This window comes from Berghia stephanieae, chromosome 1 (assembly GCF_034508935.2).
Source record: "Berghia stephanieae isolate SIO BIC M18660-M18661 chromosome 1, UCSD_Bste_1.3, whole genome shotgun sequence".
Lineage (NCBI taxonomy): Eukaryota > Metazoa > Mollusca > Gastropoda > Nudibranchia > Aeolidiidae > Berghia > Berghia stephanieae.
In genome coordinates this window covers 90,904,505-90,922,586 of record NC_088360.1, presented here as the reverse complement: position 1 = coordinate 90,922,586, position 18,082 = coordinate 90,904,505, and the positions used below count along the sequence as shown (strand labels likewise).

Here is an 18,082-nt window from a genome sequence, read left to right as displayed (position 1 = left end):
AAAAATTTGCCCTTTTTAGACCCCCCCCCTCCCCCAAGTCATCACTTGTCATCATTGACCTGACCCCCCCCCCCCCACCCCCTCCCCCAACAGATGATGACGTCATCTAATTTAATAAAAACTAAAAGATAACTTTAATTTCACAATATTTATTATTCGTTTTTCAAACCATAAACATTGATTATCAACGTTTGATAAAACACATTCAGACATTTTATTAATTTCAGAAACTGTTGATAATTTATGTTTTACTTTTACGATACAATGGGGACATAAAATTTAAAATCTAACAAACATTATTTAAATTAGGCTACTTGGTGCAGGTGCTATTAAAAAAATTTCAGAAAGTGTAATTTAAAATAGTATAGGAGGCAAATTATTTTATAGCATATTAGTCTTTTAGTGGAATGAATTTCTGTTTCAATTTCCAAACATAAAATTAATTGATTCAAAAATGTTTCTGCCTTGGACCTCTGGCAATGTACTATAAATAGTATCATCAATTTCATCTTCATCGTCATCACTTTCTCCCATTTGCTGTTCTTCTTGTATGCCGCATTTTCGTGAATGGTCTTTCATTGCTGTGATCGAGGAGTGATACAATGAACATTTAGGGCAAGTTCGCCTTTTGAGAAGTGATACCCCTTTCCCATCTTGTTTCTTAATTTTTCACCTTTTTGCTAATTTATTTGGAATGCCATTTTTGTAGCTCTTGCATTTAATAAAATAGGCCTAATTTGCCTATGTTTTGATGACATCATCTTGGGTCTGACCCCCCCCCCCCCTCCCCCATGTCAACATTTGGTAGACCCCCCCTCCCCCCCTAGCTGATGACGTAATATGTGAACGCTCCCATACCCTAGCTGCGAGGGGAACAGTCAAAACTTCGAGAGATATTTTTTTCAGTGTAAACCATCTCTCTGTCATGCACTGTATTATTATTTTATTATATATATATTACTAAATTTGAAGTTTTCAATTTGGCATGTCTGTCAGTGTACTTAGTGTGAGATCACCTAAATGTCTTACCCTGACACAAGCACATATATATATATATATATATATATATATATATATATATATATATATATATATATATATATATATATATATATATATATATATATATATATATATATATATATATATATATTTATTTGTAAACACTAGTAAAAAGCCCGCAATTTCGTGGGGAAAGAACTATTTTCTTTCGATATTGCCAGAATCATTTTGTTGATTAGCTTGATTACGATTAGATGCAAATTTTAATCGATGTGCTTGTCGTCACTGCCATGTTTTATTCGGCATGATTTTAGTTTATCAGTCAGTAGATACCAATATCAATACATCACAAGTCTTTACCACGCTTTACTTGGGAGTGCTTTGCACTACCTTCAATACTTCACAAATTAAAATGGCGGCCGAGAATAATAATAATAATAATAATAATAATAGATCTTTATTGTCCATAAATATGGCAATTTGTCATTTAGTTACACTTGTTATAATGTTAAACGATAACTAAGATTGAACAGATATTTCACTCCTACTTATTTTCTCTCTCTCTCTCTCTCTCTTCCTTTCTTTCACACGTGCGATATACACAACATAAACATATTCATTTCGTTTTCAATTTGTTACGATTGTGGCAATTCGACACCAAAAATTATCATCATTATCAATTGGTCAGTTAATCTTACATTAAATAAATTAATCAGTTAATCAGTCAACGAATCAATCCTTGGTTTTTCTGTACCATATGAAATATTCAAAATTTTTATTGCTGATGGAACGAACGTTGATTTATACTTGTTAGTCCTACATTTAATCTGACAAAACCTTCTCCCAGATGGTAAAAGACTAAATTCATGGTATAAATAATGTTTTTTATTGTTGGTAATTGAGAATGCTTTCCTTTCTATTGCTTTTCCATGAATTCTTTCTACTCCATCAAGAGGATGGTTTATTATTTTTGATGCCTCTTTGATAGATTTTGAAATTTTTGATTTATCTTTAAGTCGGCATCCTCCAAACCATATGGTGCAGCCAAACGCAATTACACTTTTAATCAATGAGTCATAAACTCTTAACATAGTTTTCTTCCTTACTTGAAATGTTCTCAATTTCCTTAGGATGTATAATCTTTGGGCAACTTTCTTAGATATTATATTAATATGTTGAGAGAAATTGAGGGAACTATCAATGGTTATTCCTAAATATTTAAAATAGTCAACTATCTCAACATCATCTTTACCGATCGCCACACACTTTAAGTCGTTTTTATTTTTTACACCAAACACCTGTTCTTTCGTTTTTTCAACATTTAATTCAAGCTGATTTTGTTTACACCAATCGGTGAATATATTTATTTGTTTGAAATAATTCTTTTCGGTAACTTTATCTTTTAATAAGCCAAGAATAGCAGTATCATCTGCATATTTCACTATAAAACAATTTTCAAAGGATGGTCTGCAGTCGTTGGTGTATAAGATGTACAGGATTGGGGAACTCACACAGCCTTGGGGACATCCGTTCGACAACGTTCTTTTGTTGGAGATATGTTCACCCAATTTTACACATTGCGGTCTATGGGTCAGAAACTTTAATAAGGTAGTTTGGAATATCCATGCTGCACAACTTTTGAAGCAAAATATCTGTGTTCATGGCATTAAAAGCTGACGAAAAGTCGACAAACAGGATTCTGGCGTAATTCGAGGGCGTTTGGTCAAGGTGTTTCGAGATCAAATTTGTGGCGGTTAATAGTGCGTCTTCAACACTGAATCAAAACAATGGGCAAATTAGGAAATTTTAAACTTTCACAAATCTATCAAGGTTTGTTCTAGAGTTTTTAAAACGCTTTTATATGATGACAAGTTGAATAAATAAACGCCTGACAAAAGATCAACGGTGAAAATACAAATTGAATGAATACTGGGGATGTAGGAGCTTTCGGAATGTCTCCCCTTATGTTAGGTCAAATGAAAATCTGAAGCGGACGCGAAAAATATCAAGTCCCCGAATCTGTCTACTTTTGGTTTGTTCGGGCTAGAAGCTAGACAGAACCAATTGACAGTTTGCCGAAACGTTTAACTAAATATTTCCCAGGGCAATAATAATCACATCGCTGGCATAAAAACGACAGTAGTATCAGCAGTAGTATTAGTTGATGTTGTTAATCGGTGAAACTTATTTAAAATTTCTGTAAATCCGAATACTGTCATGTGATCAAGTGAATTATATAACACTATGAATGCCACGATTTGCTGAAAAATGCCAATCTGACAGTTCCTAGCAAACACACCCCCCCCCCCCCCCCCCCTTGCTCAGGAATTTCTCTACTTGATGGACACCCCCCCCCCCCTTTTTTTTTCTTCCACACCGCCACCACATTCCAAAACACACACACATGTATACACCACACACATAAACATACACGCAATGAGAACACACTACATAACAACACTGATCACCGCTAAATCAACACAACGGAAGTAAGGACTCTACTGGACAGATAGAGTTGAGGGTGTGGCCATGGAAGTGTTAGTATCTTCGGTAAATTTTTTATGATATCTGTTTGACTTAACGAATTTTCAAACTTACTTTAAATTATGAAAGGAAATCAAGTTATCTGTTTATCTATCTGTAAAAAATACATTTCTATTTTTCAAATCTTTCAGTAGAGTTGTGCGCCGTATCAATTTTTTTATTGACTCAAATAAGCACAATGTTCTCCACAAGGCTATATTTTTTAAAGAAAGGATTTGAGTGTATTCCTTTTAGTGGGGATATCTGCTTGTGTCAGGGTAAGACATTTAGGTGATCTCATACTAAGTACACTGACAGACATGCCAAATTGAAAACTTCAAATTTAGTAATTTTTATGACAATTTAGTAATTTGACAAGGAAATTCGTAATTTCTGAAATTGTGTATGAACAACCACAATATTATTATTATTATCATTATTATAGTAGTAGTAGTTGTTCTTATTATTTATATTATTATTATAACAGTAGTAGTAGTAGTAGTAGTAGTAGTGTAGTAGTTCTTCTTATCATTAAGTATTACTATTACTAAGAATTAAAAATTCGTAATTCTATATATTTGGCCATGAAATTTGTCTAAAATTCGCAAAATTATGAAAAATTAGTAAGATTCGACAAGTGTGCACTGATAGCAGTTCGCTCTTGGACTCTACATCTGTTCCCTATTTGAGTCAATTCCCCTTTGTCTTGGGTGCTTCAATTGTAATTCTAGAACTTTATAATTTATATCCAATTTTCTTCCTTTTTACTGGTGCTGATATGGCCTTACATTTGTTGCAAGCGTCGTGAAACCCTTAAAAACAAATACCTTTCTCTTTCATGAACTAATTATGGGTTTTTAGGTAAATTAATCGCAAAACTTTTGCAAATTTTGCTGTTGTTACTTTGTAAAATTTGGGAATTTTTTTTGGAGAAAGTGCCATGTTCAGATTGGGGCCGTGGAGCTGGAATTTATCTGTTTCTATAGCTGGCCCCCCGGAAATATGCAAAAAAAATATCCCAAATTATGCGGGGGGGGGGGGGGGGGGGGGGGGGGGGGGAAAGGCAGCAGGCAAATTATGCAAGGGAAATTACAAATTATGCAAAACAAGAAAAAAGTAATAAATAGCCGTCTAAATTTTTCCATTGCTTTATTTACATTTAACCAATTCAAAATTAAAGAACTACTACGCAAATTCAAAACTTAATTTTTTGTTGTAGCACAGACAAGCTAGATGTCGTAGAGACGTGCTAAGACTCCTGCGCCTGTCTGACAATATCAGATTGTAAACAGAAAAACTGCGCTCAGCATCAGCGCTGTTGATTGTGGTGTATATGTACCACTTGGCACAAGTAGCCAAATCTGGCACATCATCAGAAATGGACTGCCAAAAATGTGGCACGTCAACAGAAGAGGTGATGGAGTTCTTCCCCGCGAGGGGCCCAAGCTGCCGGGTGTACCTCTTGATCTCCTCCTCGGGTACAGTTTTCAGCTTTGTGAGGCTCTCAAGTTGATCCCAAGGTGGAGACAGGAGCAGCTTAGCAGGGTAGATCTCAAGAAGACAAATCAAATCGTACACTTGGAATCAGGGTTGCCAGATTAATTTCAGGCATTCTGCCAACTGGATTTTAAAAATCTGCCAAATACCACAAAAATCTGCCAAACCGTACTATGTATAGTACCCCCTTTGTTTAACAAAAAATTCTCAAGGCCGATGTCATAATTTTTTTTTTCATTTCCCAAGTTTAAAAAAATCACTAATACATAAAAATTGCCATGGAAAACGTGTAGTAGACCTATACATTCATCCCTAGGCCTCAGAAAATAAAATCTGCCAAACTGATTTTTCTCTGCCAGACGACTTCAAATTCTGCCAAAAAAAGGACATTTGGCAGAAAATCTGCCAAATTGACAACCCTGCTTGGAATTGGAATAGCCTCCCTTTAAGTCACTGTCACGTATTTGGGAACATCGTCAGACTTTTTCGGTTTCATTTTTCTTCACACAATGGTCATAAATTCACGCTAAAAAACATATTTTGCATAATTATGCGGTAAAAGGTGAATTATGCGGCCGCATTGCGGAAAGTGGCAAATTATGCGGCCGCATTTTCCTGGGGGGGGCCAGCTATAGCATGAAACAGACAATAACATTTGCTTGCTACCCTTTGATATGGACACTAGTCTATCAAAAAGTACACTTTCCACCATATCTAATAGACCCAGCTACACAATCACTGCTGGATGGACAGGGGGGTCATAAAAAATCTCGACTGCACCTGGAAATGATCTTGGTCCAACTAAGCTATCGGGACCCTAGCAAGGAACTGGATTGTCTTTGCCGCTCTCAATTCGAAATTTTCTCAAGATATTTGATACCATATTCGTATCTTCACTTGATCTTTTAAAAAAAAGAATAAACGTAATGACAGAAGGAACAGGTGGGCTAAAGGGATGAATGCAAGGAGAGTGTATGTTTATATGATTGACTGCGGAGTTTCGGGTAGTCATAAATAGTGACGCAGCTGACCTTCAAATGACGGCACATTTCAAAGTGAGCACAACAATTTTAAAGTAGAGGACTAACTTCCATAGGCAACATGTCACTGAGAAGGAAATGTGGTAACTGAAAACAGAGAGGCCTCGAGCCCTTAAGTTGATTTCAGTAGATTTAACCCCCAAAAAACACACAAAAAACAGCCGATGATTTTTTATAACATTTTATTCAAGTCCTTTCTTCCAGGATAATTTATTGTCAACATAAACCAACACATTTCATTTCGCTTCAATAGATCAAAGTGTCACCCCTTTAGCCATGGATGGATATTACAAAAGTCTTTTCTCTTATAACCTATATAGGGGTGACGGGAGAGGGATTCTATCCTAAGAGCCAAAGTATCAAATAGCAAATTGAATCACTGACACTGGCACTTACAAAATATAAAATTTAATCATTTGAAGATTAAAAAGTACACATCCAAGGCATTGCAACTCAGAAAAGGCATTGAGTATCTGTTCTTATAAGCACATACCCTTAAAAATATAAAGCACAATCCTTTTGTGTATACGATGATGATAAAAAATGAAAAAAATAAAAGTCATCACCTCTCAGTCTAGTGACCATAAACTTTTAAAGTGAACTGCTTGTTCTTATCAGTTGGGTTGTTACCCTATGGCACCTGGTAGTGAATCTGATTCTATACAGCTTGTCGCTTCATTGACAACCAAACAGCCAGTCAGCCAGTGAGTGTAGTATCTGTACTCATGAGCTTTAACAACTGGCAGAATGGAAGAATGAAAGCTGACAGGCCATTTATCGTAGTCCACTCCCAGATGTCTCCAGCCAAAAGCAAAACTGAAGAGAAAAAAAAAGAGGATGAATTAAGACAGAACCCTTTCCAATCTACAAGATTTAAAAGTAAGTTATGTAGAAAATGGTCTCATGTCAATGATAAAATAATTATTTACATAAAAATTAAAACAACATGATCAAAATCAAATAGATCAATCATCATCTTCCATTTCTTCTGTCTCTTCGTTGAAGCCGGATTCCTCCATTGGCCTTCCATCTTCATCATTTTCTTCCTCGTCTTCTTCCTCCTCCTCTTCTTCTTCTTCAGAATCTCCTTTTCCAGGATTCCCTGTATGGAAAATGTTAAGAAGAAAAAAAAAAGGAAAGAAAGTCATTAAAACAGATGACAATCAATGATTTAATAAATAGATCAATTAATTAAGTGAATCATACATTACAGAACAACCTACTTGTACGACACAAATGAAATGAAATGGTAAATTGGCAATGGCAACAAAGTCTCTAAGAAATCAAATTGCTTAACCAATTCTCACCTTAAGTAAATACAGAACATGCTGCCTTTGAACCACATTATTTAAATATAAAAACAATCTCTAGCTGATTCTTACAAAAGTGGTTTAGTACTGCAATCAATCCCTTAGGTACTGGCAAATATTCACTACACAAAGTTGATACAGGGGACTGATTCATGAGGCAAAAATTTACTGAACTTTTATGAGAACACATCGACAGACCTGTATCTGAATGCCAAACTGCAGTAAAAAAGACATTTTATCTACTTATTATTTTCCGTTAGGTAGGTGATTGGAAAATATACTGAGGTTTTTAAACATACTGAATTCTGTAAATAAATGGAAAATCAGCAACCTTGCTCATAAATAGGGACCCAGAACATAGCCTTCAATAAAAATGCATTATAATCAAAATACCCATCATTTCATCTCACCTATTATCCTTTCAATGAAAAGGCAAAATTAACATTTACAATCTCTGTAAAATAGAGACAAGGTACAGTCTACAAACACATTTTTATAACTCGCAAACTCCTTCCTTTGCAAGAGATCATACAGTCATCAGATGTTATTTTTCTGCACTTTTCTTTCTTTTTGGATACAATTGTCAATGTACAAAACATACATCTGCTACAAATAATTTCTTACACATTCCTGTTGGCCCAAACAATAAAAAAGTGATGAGATGCAGTCTTACTTGTACTCACATATATTTGGCCAATAGTGGTTTTATGGTGAAATGGTTGGAAAATCTCATTACAACCAGTTTGGAATAAATTGCAAACTAAACACTTAACCCAGACGATGTTTTATCATTTAGACAACATTGCTGCATACTCACCCTCCGCTGCAAACCAGGACACACAATTTCCAATTGCATTTTAAAAAGAGATAAAAACGAGACCCCAACCAATTTGGGATTTCGAGATTTCTAAAAGCAAAATGAATTAAAGTTCATAGAATCAGCATGGCCATAACGAATCCAAAAATAATTCCAAAATATAAATCTTTTTTTTTCAAGGAATGCATATCACACAACCAATGAGATCTTTTTTAAATGTTCAAAATGGTATAATTGACACGTATCGAAGATGATGTATGTGTAGATTATAACATTTGTAAAGTATGTGTCACAAAGAGTCACAATGAATGTTATGATTGATTGCTTAACAAAACTCTGTGAATGGGTGAAGATGAGTAAATCTTGTGGATGAAAGTACTATTGTCCAAATTTTCTTTTATTTGCCATATTTTATTTTTAAAATACTCTATAACATCTTCAATCTTATCTGCAACTTCATACATCTCACCTTTTCCAGAAGCATTTCCTGAAGCAATATCATCTCTGGGTATTTGACGAGACTGTAACATCTGGTTTAGTCTCTCTATTTCTTCAAGAGTTGTAGCCTTGCCGATTGCTTTCTAGAAACATAATCAAATTAATATTATTCGTTAGCTAAGTGTTGGAATAATTTCACATAATTCATAAAAATTAGTGGAGCAAGAAACGAAGTGAGTAGAAAAGTGCCAAAAGACAATAGAGAATAAAAAATTCCGCAGCAACTGGGGCTCGGACCGACAACCTTACTGGTACAACAACTCTGCCTGGCCATGAGAGGGTAGCTCTACAAATCAAAGCCATCCATCACTTAAAAAACAAGTGGTATCAAGCATCGTGTCTATCTTGAGCCAGTCTCACGACTTCTTGCGGTCCAAAATGAGCAAATTGGGAGCTAATTATCTTGGACCTTCTGAGTCACAGTACAATACCTTAACCACTCGGCCACCTCCCCCCCCCCACCCCCTCCTGCTCAATTAATAAATTAAGACAAATGCCCTCATAATACATCCATTTGGACATTGACATTGACATCAAGGTGATTTTAAAAAGTGGGAAGATTTTTTAATGAAAAACAAATGAAACGAAGAAGACTGAAAACATAAAACATACCCTGATAGCAGCAACTTCTTCTTTAGATGGACCAGTTGGAACCATACGTGTAGAGGGCAGCTTATCTCCAGGAACAAATGTTTTAGAGCGAACACCATTTTCTTCAACAGACACCTGTGGCTGTTGTACTGTTTTCTTTTTCTTAAACATTTTACTAGCAGCTTCTCTTTCCTTCAAGAAAAGCAAGAAAAAAAGTAAAATAAATTGTTGATGTAAAACTTTACAAAATCTACAGACATGAAAAAACAAAATTGGGGATTTATATAGCAAATTACCCATTATATGAGCTCAATGCTTTTTACAAGGGTCCCGAGCCAACATCAACACTTAACATGTAGGACAAGACATGGCACAGTCAATTATTTTTTTAACGTCAGATACAATGCTGTTACACATCAGGTACTCATATCACATCCCTGAGTGTGGTGAGAGAATGTGAGTAAAGAAAGCACCTTCTCCAAGGATTCAACTTTGCGCTGCCCAGAACAGGACTTGAACCATGGACCTATCAGTCCAAAAACGCTTTGTGTAATCCAAATGAGAAACAAATGAAGGGGCAAATCTTTGAGTGTGTATCATAAAGAGGGGGGGGGGGGAACTCTAATTCATAATTATTTTTTTTTAATTTTAAAATAAAAAAACAAAGAAATAAGGGACCAATTAATCTGTTGAACTTACTCTTAATCTAACTCTGCAAAAATCTAACACCCTCAAACTTGGAATCTTGTGTATAATATACAACCTGTAATTTTTCTTTGCAACAAGAGGATTCCCAAGCAGGCTGAAAAGGGACAAAATCACAATTGTAAATGACGAAATATCCTAAATAACTCTAATTATTACAGACCGACCATAAAAAAAAAGAACAGAAAATATATCAGGGAAATTATTTTGGCAAATATGGACTGTTTTTGTTAAAGAGTTAAATAGAGAGTTAAATAGCACTTGCAATACTTTTATATCCAAGAAAAAGAAGATGGTGTACAACACAAAGTAATATTACAGCTGTATATAGTAGCAGTTCCTGAAACACTCTTAAATAAGCAAAACAATGGGAAATAATTTACCCCAACAGCGATCTACAACTGCATCAAGCATGTATATTTCACAAGTTGTTTATCAGCTTTCCTAATCAAAATATTTGCAAATGATGCATAAAATAAGAGCTTCAAATGTCCCCAAAAGTATAATACAAGCAGTCTCTAAAAATTGTGGATGTTACATATAGTACAATGGTTGTTAAAGTGCAGTTACAAACATGCAAAAACCATTTCCAAGTGATTCTGTAATAATCATTTTAATTCCAAAACCATTATCTTAAATATTATTTTTCTCGTATTAAAGAAAAGTACTGAGATAAATAACATGATACCTACATCATATACAACATTACAGTCTCAAATAAAAACAAAATTCTTTTCATTGCTATATATTAGCAATCATAGGCTATTCAATTTACAGGTTATTAAGACTGACCACATGCAAAGCTTCAATCAACCTATTGTCTTTAAATAAGTGACTATTACCCTACAACTACAAGCATATTTTTTTTTTGTTAATTTTTTTTTAAAAAGAGAGAAACAAATTATTACATAATGCATGTATCTTCAAACCCTTCTTTGATGTTACATTGAATGTAAATCACCACTAAATCTTTTATTATGTCTGCATGAACCAGATGAACATCAAGCTTTTCAGACTGAGCATTCCTTTTAAAGTCAAGATTCCTTTTCTAAGGTTGAAAATCTGATCACTTTTGAGTTTGGAATTAAGTTTACACATATAAGGCACACCTAAACAAAATACCAAATGAAGGGAGGACAACTTACCTTAAATATTTTAGCGTTGAAACTGGGGAAAGCACATCTATATCTGCTAATTCTTTGATGTTGTTATTTGTTAATACAAGTGTTTCAAGATTCGGTAAAGTTTCGTGAAGACCCTCTGCAATACGGCTAAAATAGAGAAATGAAAAAAAATAAATAAAAAAAAACACATCATAAAAATGAATAGATAAGATATACATTATTCATCCATGTATAGAAATTCTAATTCTCATCATCACCATAGCTCCAACACCGAATCCACTCCACAGCCAGAGCTGGCTGTGCCAACTGAAGAAAAGGTGTAATTTTTACTGAAAAGAGGTGAAAGAAAAGGTGTAATTGCTCAAAACAAAGACAATTTTAAAAGCCTAAAAATACGCCTATTTGGCGTACAGTTGGAGCTCTGCACATCTGGGGAGCAGATTCTCAGATCATGATCATTGCAGCTGGGTCCGTCACAACACCAACAACACATTATAATTTTAATAAAACATCATATGACAAGACATTGAAAAAATGTGTTTGAGCTATAGAGACCTGTCTATGTGGAATCTTTAAAATACATAGTAAACAGGGGGAAAAAAAACAAAACAAATCAACAAAATAGTTTTCACTATTACTGTTACTAAATTTGTAAACAATTTGTCATCAGCAGAATTTGTATCTAGTCCTCAATAGATACACCATGACATCTACTTTTATTGTTAAACATATAATCATATCAACAACTTTCCATTTGTCTAAAATGCGTATCATTTAAAAATTTGACACGTCCATTGATTATCAATCGACTTACACTATTCTGTTGTTGCTCAGCATGATAGTTTTCAGTCTTTTGAGAAGAGGAAATTTATCCAACTTTCTGATATCATTATCTGTGAGGTCAATTGTATCAAACTGATCCTATAAGAAGAAACGAAATGACACAATGAAGAAATTTGAAACATGAAATTTTACTCCTTCTTTTCAAATTTTGTTATATGAAAGACAAAACATAGTATCAATTTTAATGGCAAACTCTTGCCCCCCCCCCCCCCCCCCCCTGGAAACTTGATGCACAACTTTCAAAATTTGTTTACCTTTATAGCAAAACAAAACCAAATAAAAAATCAGAATTTGGCTCATAAAAAATCTGCAAGCTCCAATTAAATCTGTATCTGTGATGAAGTGGTATTTGAAGTTTTAAGGGCAGTGAAAATGACGATGATGCAGTAGGAGTTGCAATAGTAGTAATAATGATGGTAGCAGCAGCAGCAGGAGCAATAGTAGTAGTAGTAGCGATGAGTAGTATTTTGTTGCATTATTACCCACCAATAAAAAGTTTTTACTTTGTTGACATATAAGTTGACAAGAGCTCGCCCCCCCCCCCCCCCTCTCCACCCCTCATGAAAAATGTTATCAATTTTAATATTCCTTTCATACTGGGAATTTCACCATACTTACCAGTGTTGCTCCAAGGTTCTCAAGTACAGGTATTCTGTATCCTGATAAAGACAAGAGAAAGAAGTTGGTGAGCATTGTATACAGGAAATGAAAGAGAAAAATATTTTTTATATTGGACAAAAAACAGAGCTGCAATCTTTGGAAGTGAAAGGAACATTTTAAAAAGGAACTGTGTTTTCAGTCCACAAGTGGATTGAAAACACAGCTGTGTATTCAGTCCACCGGAAATACAAATATTTAAAAAGGACCAATTAGCGTCTATACTTGTTACCAATCGATAATGATGACATTGATACTGAGCCTATTGTAGGTTAGGCATCATCAGAAGTGGACAGGCATAACATTTATGACAATTTGACGGCTTAATAATATCATTTACAGCGTTTTATTTACTCTCGAAAAGTTTTGATTGAGAGTTGTTCGAAATCGGGAGACTGAAATAGACAAATTCTTACCATGGTTGCCAGATAGCCATTGGCCTGGGCAATTTGGCCAAAATTGGCCACACATAGAATAATGTTTCTATAATTAATTTAAAATTAACATTTATATATATTTTCAATGTTTCCTAGTCCGTTAGAATTTTTATGATTATCAAAACCGATGAGTTTTCCAAGGAGATCAGAGTTTTAGTATTGTTTGCCCAAGTAAGGTTCTATTTGGTCACTTTTCACATCGATCACTGGCCTCGAGCACGCCTGTGTACTCCCTTGGCAAAAATTCTTAATTAAAAAATTTTCAAGTTCAACACGTTGACGCCATTACTGGAGAAGTTTGATCGACCTTTTTTAAAAAAAAAAATGTATTTACTTTTACTCACTTTTAAGATTATTATTCTAATTTAGAACACAGTAAGACGTCAAAATGTATTTCCTTGTGTATTTCTTGTACGTAGCAATATGAATCCGGAGAAAAACGAAACAAAAACGAACAAACAAAACAAAACCAACCAAAATAAAAAAAGAAAAAGAGAGAACAACTTTATAGTTATAGGGTCTTGAATGTGTTTAAGGGAGCATCAGAGAGAGAAGGGGGGTGGGGATGGGAGAGATTAGAGAGAGAGATAGAGTATAGATAGATAGATTAAGAGAGAGAGAGAGAGAGAGAGAGAGAGAGAGATATTTAGGACTGCTTTGTAGCCACTTGTACTCGATTTTTATTTTTTATTTTGGTGCCTATCCTTATTTACAAGGTTACAGCTTGGAACACTTTTGGTGTAGACAATATCGGTGTGAGCAGCAAGGTAGATGACTCTACATTCTTTTAAGGACTCTTTTGTTGAGGTCATTTTAGGGCTAGTAGAAAGGGAAAAAATGGAATACCAGTCAAAAAAAGTATAGCTTTACAAGACATGATAGACGATGAACAATAGACCAGCCCCACAATTCAAAGGACAAGGAATGATTTTGAAAGTAAAGGATATTGGAAGAAGACAAAATCAAGACTGCCCGGGGCGGAGGGGGGAGGGGAGGCCTCGAAGCACAGCCGTACTCGAGGCCAGTGATAGGTGTGAAAAATGACAAAATAGAACCTTACTTGGGCAAGCAATACTAAAATTCTGATCTCCTTGGAAAATTCATCGGTTTTGATAATCACAAAAAAATTCTAAAGGACTAGGAAAAATTAAAAATAGATATAAATGTTAATTTTAAATTAATTGTAGAAACATTATTCTCTGTGTGGCCAATTTTGGCCAGGCCAATGGCTATCTTGCAGCCACGGTAAGAATCTCGTCAATGTTTGATAAATCGGTTTCGAGAATTGAGATCTATTTCAGGCACCCGGTTTCGAACAACTCTCAATCAAGATGTTCAGAGAGTAAATAAAACACTGTAAATGATATTATTACGCCGTTGAATTGCTATAAATTTTATGCCTGTCCATTTCTGATGATGCCTATAATAGGTTCAGTATCAAAGTCGTCACTATCGATTAAGGTAAGTATAGAGGATAATTGGTCCTTTTTAAATATTTTTATTTCCGGTGGACTGAATACACAGCTGTGTTTTCAGTCCACTGGTGGACTGAAAACACAGTTCCTTTTAAAAAATACATGGAAAGCTCTTTCCTCAAATTAAGTTCAAATGTACACAAATTACTACCACTAACAATAACAGCATGTCATAAGAAAATGCAATTGCAATACGGCGCAACCCCTGGATTTGTAAGATGGTGGAAAAGGGGGCATGATGAGACATGTGAAACAATGAAATGCGCGGACCAGTGTCGAGAGAAGACAAATCTCAACAACAATGTGTATTTCTCCTGTTTCCAAAGGGTATACAATATTATACATTACAGTACGCTTTCATTCTCCAATGTGTATTTGTATTGTCATTGTTTTGACAAGTTTTGACCGTGCTCCTTTTGTAATTTTTGGGGTGTTTTTTTAAGGTATAAAAAATTGAATAACTTTGCTTCTATATAACATAGAGACAAAATTCAAACGGTTTTATCAATGGGATGGTATAATACTGCATCATAGGAAACCAGATTTTATATTATAGAGAGGTGGGCCTTTGGCCTACCAACCTCCGCTGGACGTCCAACTCGCCTTGAGCATGCATTCACGTAAAATATAAAGATTTTTCTTAAAAACCTACCTCTGTTTCAAAAACTAGCATCTTTCAACTTTCTAAGAAACATTTTGATTTTTCAGAACTTTAGTTCGTTAAAAAATACCGGCCAATCTGACCCGTTGAGTCGAATGAAAACGAAATTTTGTTGTTTACACGGTTCAAAGGAAATGCCGTAAATAAGCTTTCATGGACTTCCTGTGTTGTTTTTACAGTGTCACGTGACCGTTTTGAGAAATTTGTCGTCTGCTACAAATAATTAGACCGGTAGGGGGAGATATTTTCATTGGAGCAGAGAAAAAGTGAGTATTATTTCTTGGACTTGTAGAGAGGCCTAGGGTCCACCAGCAGTCAAGTTGATTGAATAAAAGAAAAAAAGGCCTTTTTTATCCGCCGCCACCACCACCGTGAGAGTGGAGGGGGGGGGGGGGGGTTGCATGATGAAGACGAAAGGGAGACGTGTCGCTTGTGACCTTGGTGACGTAGAGCATGTCAACGATGCTGGCAGATGTTCTTAACCCCTTAACAGCGAAGCAAATTTTTTGCTTTCAGATAATAATTTGCTTTTATCTTTATTATTGTTAACGGAGAATACAGCTTTTCCACCAAGAGAGCAGTCAGACTATCGCAACTCGGACTTCAATTGTCTATAATCGTTTTGCCGTTACTTGTCTTTTGATGAAAGAGGATTTGGTGTTAGGTCAAAGATCGAATTTCGCCGCTAAAGGTTGCATTGCTACTGGGTTTGCTCTCCCCCCCCCCCTCCTTTTTTTCTTCTTTTTTTTTTCAACTTAGTATTGTTGATTGCTATTTCCTTTTTTTATGATTAGCAAGTGCCGTAGGAGTCTCACAGGATGCAGGAGTACTGCAATTAACCCTTTTCCAGTGACATTGATTCTTTTGTTTTCAAATAATAGTCGTCATTTATATTATTTTTTAACGCAGAAAAAATAAACGTTTCCACCATAAGAGCAGTAAGAATATTGATAAAAAGCGCTTTGAGCACGTTGGGTGGATATTGCCCTATATAAAAGCTCAAGTTTTTAAATTGTAATTTGTTTTTTGTCTTTTGATGAAAACGGTAAGATTTTTTTTTGGTCCAAGTAAGATTGATATTCGCCTTTAAAAGGTTAAGTTGTTTTGTTTTTTCAGGTTTTTTTGTTTTGTTTTTCAAATTCAGATACGCTGCTTCTTTTTTTTTCTTTTCCTCAACTGGCAAGCTATCGCTGTACTTACCCGCATGGCTTGCACACACAAATGGATACATCTAGGTCACAAAACCTTACATCCAGGTCACAAAATCAGACAACTAGGTCACACATCAAGACATCTGTTTCGTTTGTTCCAAGATAGCAAAACAAACCAGACGTCTTGGAGTTCGAAAGAGCTTTCCATAAAATATTTGGTATTTGCAAGACCCCCAGAAACCAATTCCCTATACAGCTCTTGTGCACGGTTACTTATGACCTTGATTTCTTTCGTACCCCCCCCAAAATCCCACTTATTGTGTGTTATAGGCAGAACATAATAAATCGCTGGGCTGCCACATGCGTGACTAAATTGGCCAAAGAGAGAATCTATACTTTTGCATTAGACACCAATTACCTGATGTCCTGGTTTTTAATCCTAGCCGAGTGAGAGAGAAAAAACAAAACAATCATACATGTATCTGCAAACAGCAGAACGTGTTCATTTTACATTGAGATGGGAAAGGGAAGGGATAACACTATGATAAGAGAGAGAGAGAGAGAGAGAGAGAGAGAGAGAGAGAGAGAGAGAGAGAGAGAGAGAGAGAGAGAGAGAGAGAGGGGCGGGGGGGTGGGAGGATAGTAAGGGGGAATGGGAAAAGATGAAAGAAACAACGGGTTGCCTGATGACGTAGATCAAAGGATTGTTACAGCGGTGTTCACGGAGCGTACTTCGTGAAATTTTAACCTTTTACAGTGACACTGATTTTTTTCTGCAGATTGCTTATGCGGAATAAATCGTTTCACCAAGAGAGCAGTAGTAAGAGTATATTTAGACTCGGGCTTCAATTAAACTATAAATCCCAAAGCTTGTCTTTTAATGATAACATTAAGACTAAGATCTGGAGTTTGGGGAGTGTAAGATCGAATCTCGCCATTAATGGTTAAAATTGTTTTGATTTTTTAAAAAATAACACACACACAAACACACACACACACACACACACGAGCGCGCGCGGTCACGACAGCGAGGACCATCTATTGCTTGTGTTGCAACGGTAAACCAGTTTACGTGTACGTAGATCCTGAGGCTAGATGCCCCGTTACTGTGTACGTAGGCACTCCCCCCCAAAAAAAGAAAGAGACACACACACCACAGCCTTCGTTATACTAAGAGTTCACGAAGGCCACGCACACACACACTCACTCATACACACACACGCACACACACACACACACACAGTCTCGCATCCGCTACGAACTAATTTTGCGCACCAATTTTTACTGCACTAATGCACCAAATTGCATACCTATCTAGGGATACTTTTTTCCGTATCTTTCTCTCAATAAACTTTTTTAAAAACCTTTGTTTTGCTTGCACTGCACCGGCACCAGACGTAGTAACAGACGGAAACCCACACGATATCGCGAGGAATGAACCATGAAAATATTTAGGATATAATGTCAAACACAACTTTTGAAATTCATCAAGGATTGTCTAGTACCGAATGTTTTTTGATAGAAAACAAATGCATCTTCAAATCTAAACTGCTTTTGACGGTTAGCGGTAAGTTTTTTATTTATTTTTCTGTCCAAACGAATGATTTGTCCTGGTATAGAAGCTAAGTAGTATAGGTAACACCGGCGCAGCTCTCTACTTCATTTCAGTAAGTTTAATAAGTGCCTGCGATAACCGTTCATCGTCATTGCAGGCTGGTGTCTGCCAATAATCGTTCATCGTTATTGATTGC

General features: G+C 35.6%; 1 protein-coding gene across 1 annotated transcript in view; it reads right to left on the bottom strand.

Moving 5' to 3' along the window:
• Nucleotides 1-6,227: 6,227 nt before the first annotated feature.
• Nucleotides 6,228-18,082, bottom strand: part of LOC144961467 (U2 small nuclear ribonucleoprotein A'-like) — a 12,702-nt gene continuing 847 nt past the window's right edge. The window contains exons 3-9 of the mRNA XM_078894650.1: nucleotides 12,569-12,609; nucleotides 11,922-12,028; nucleotides 11,129-11,254; nucleotides 9,978-10,080; nucleotides 9,300-9,470; nucleotides 8,659-8,770; nucleotides 6,228-7,164 (exon numbers count right to left, since the gene is read on the bottom strand). Of these exons, the coding sequence (XP_078750776.1) occupies nucleotides 7,028-7,164; nucleotides 8,659-8,770; nucleotides 9,300-9,470; nucleotides 9,978-10,080; nucleotides 11,129-11,254; nucleotides 11,922-12,028; nucleotides 12,569-12,609 (797 nt within the window). The 3' untranslated portion in view covers nucleotides 6,228-7,027. The remainder of the gene's footprint in view (nucleotides 7,165-8,658; nucleotides 8,771-9,299; nucleotides 9,471-9,977; nucleotides 10,081-11,128; nucleotides 11,255-11,921; nucleotides 12,029-12,568; nucleotides 12,610-18,082) is intronic.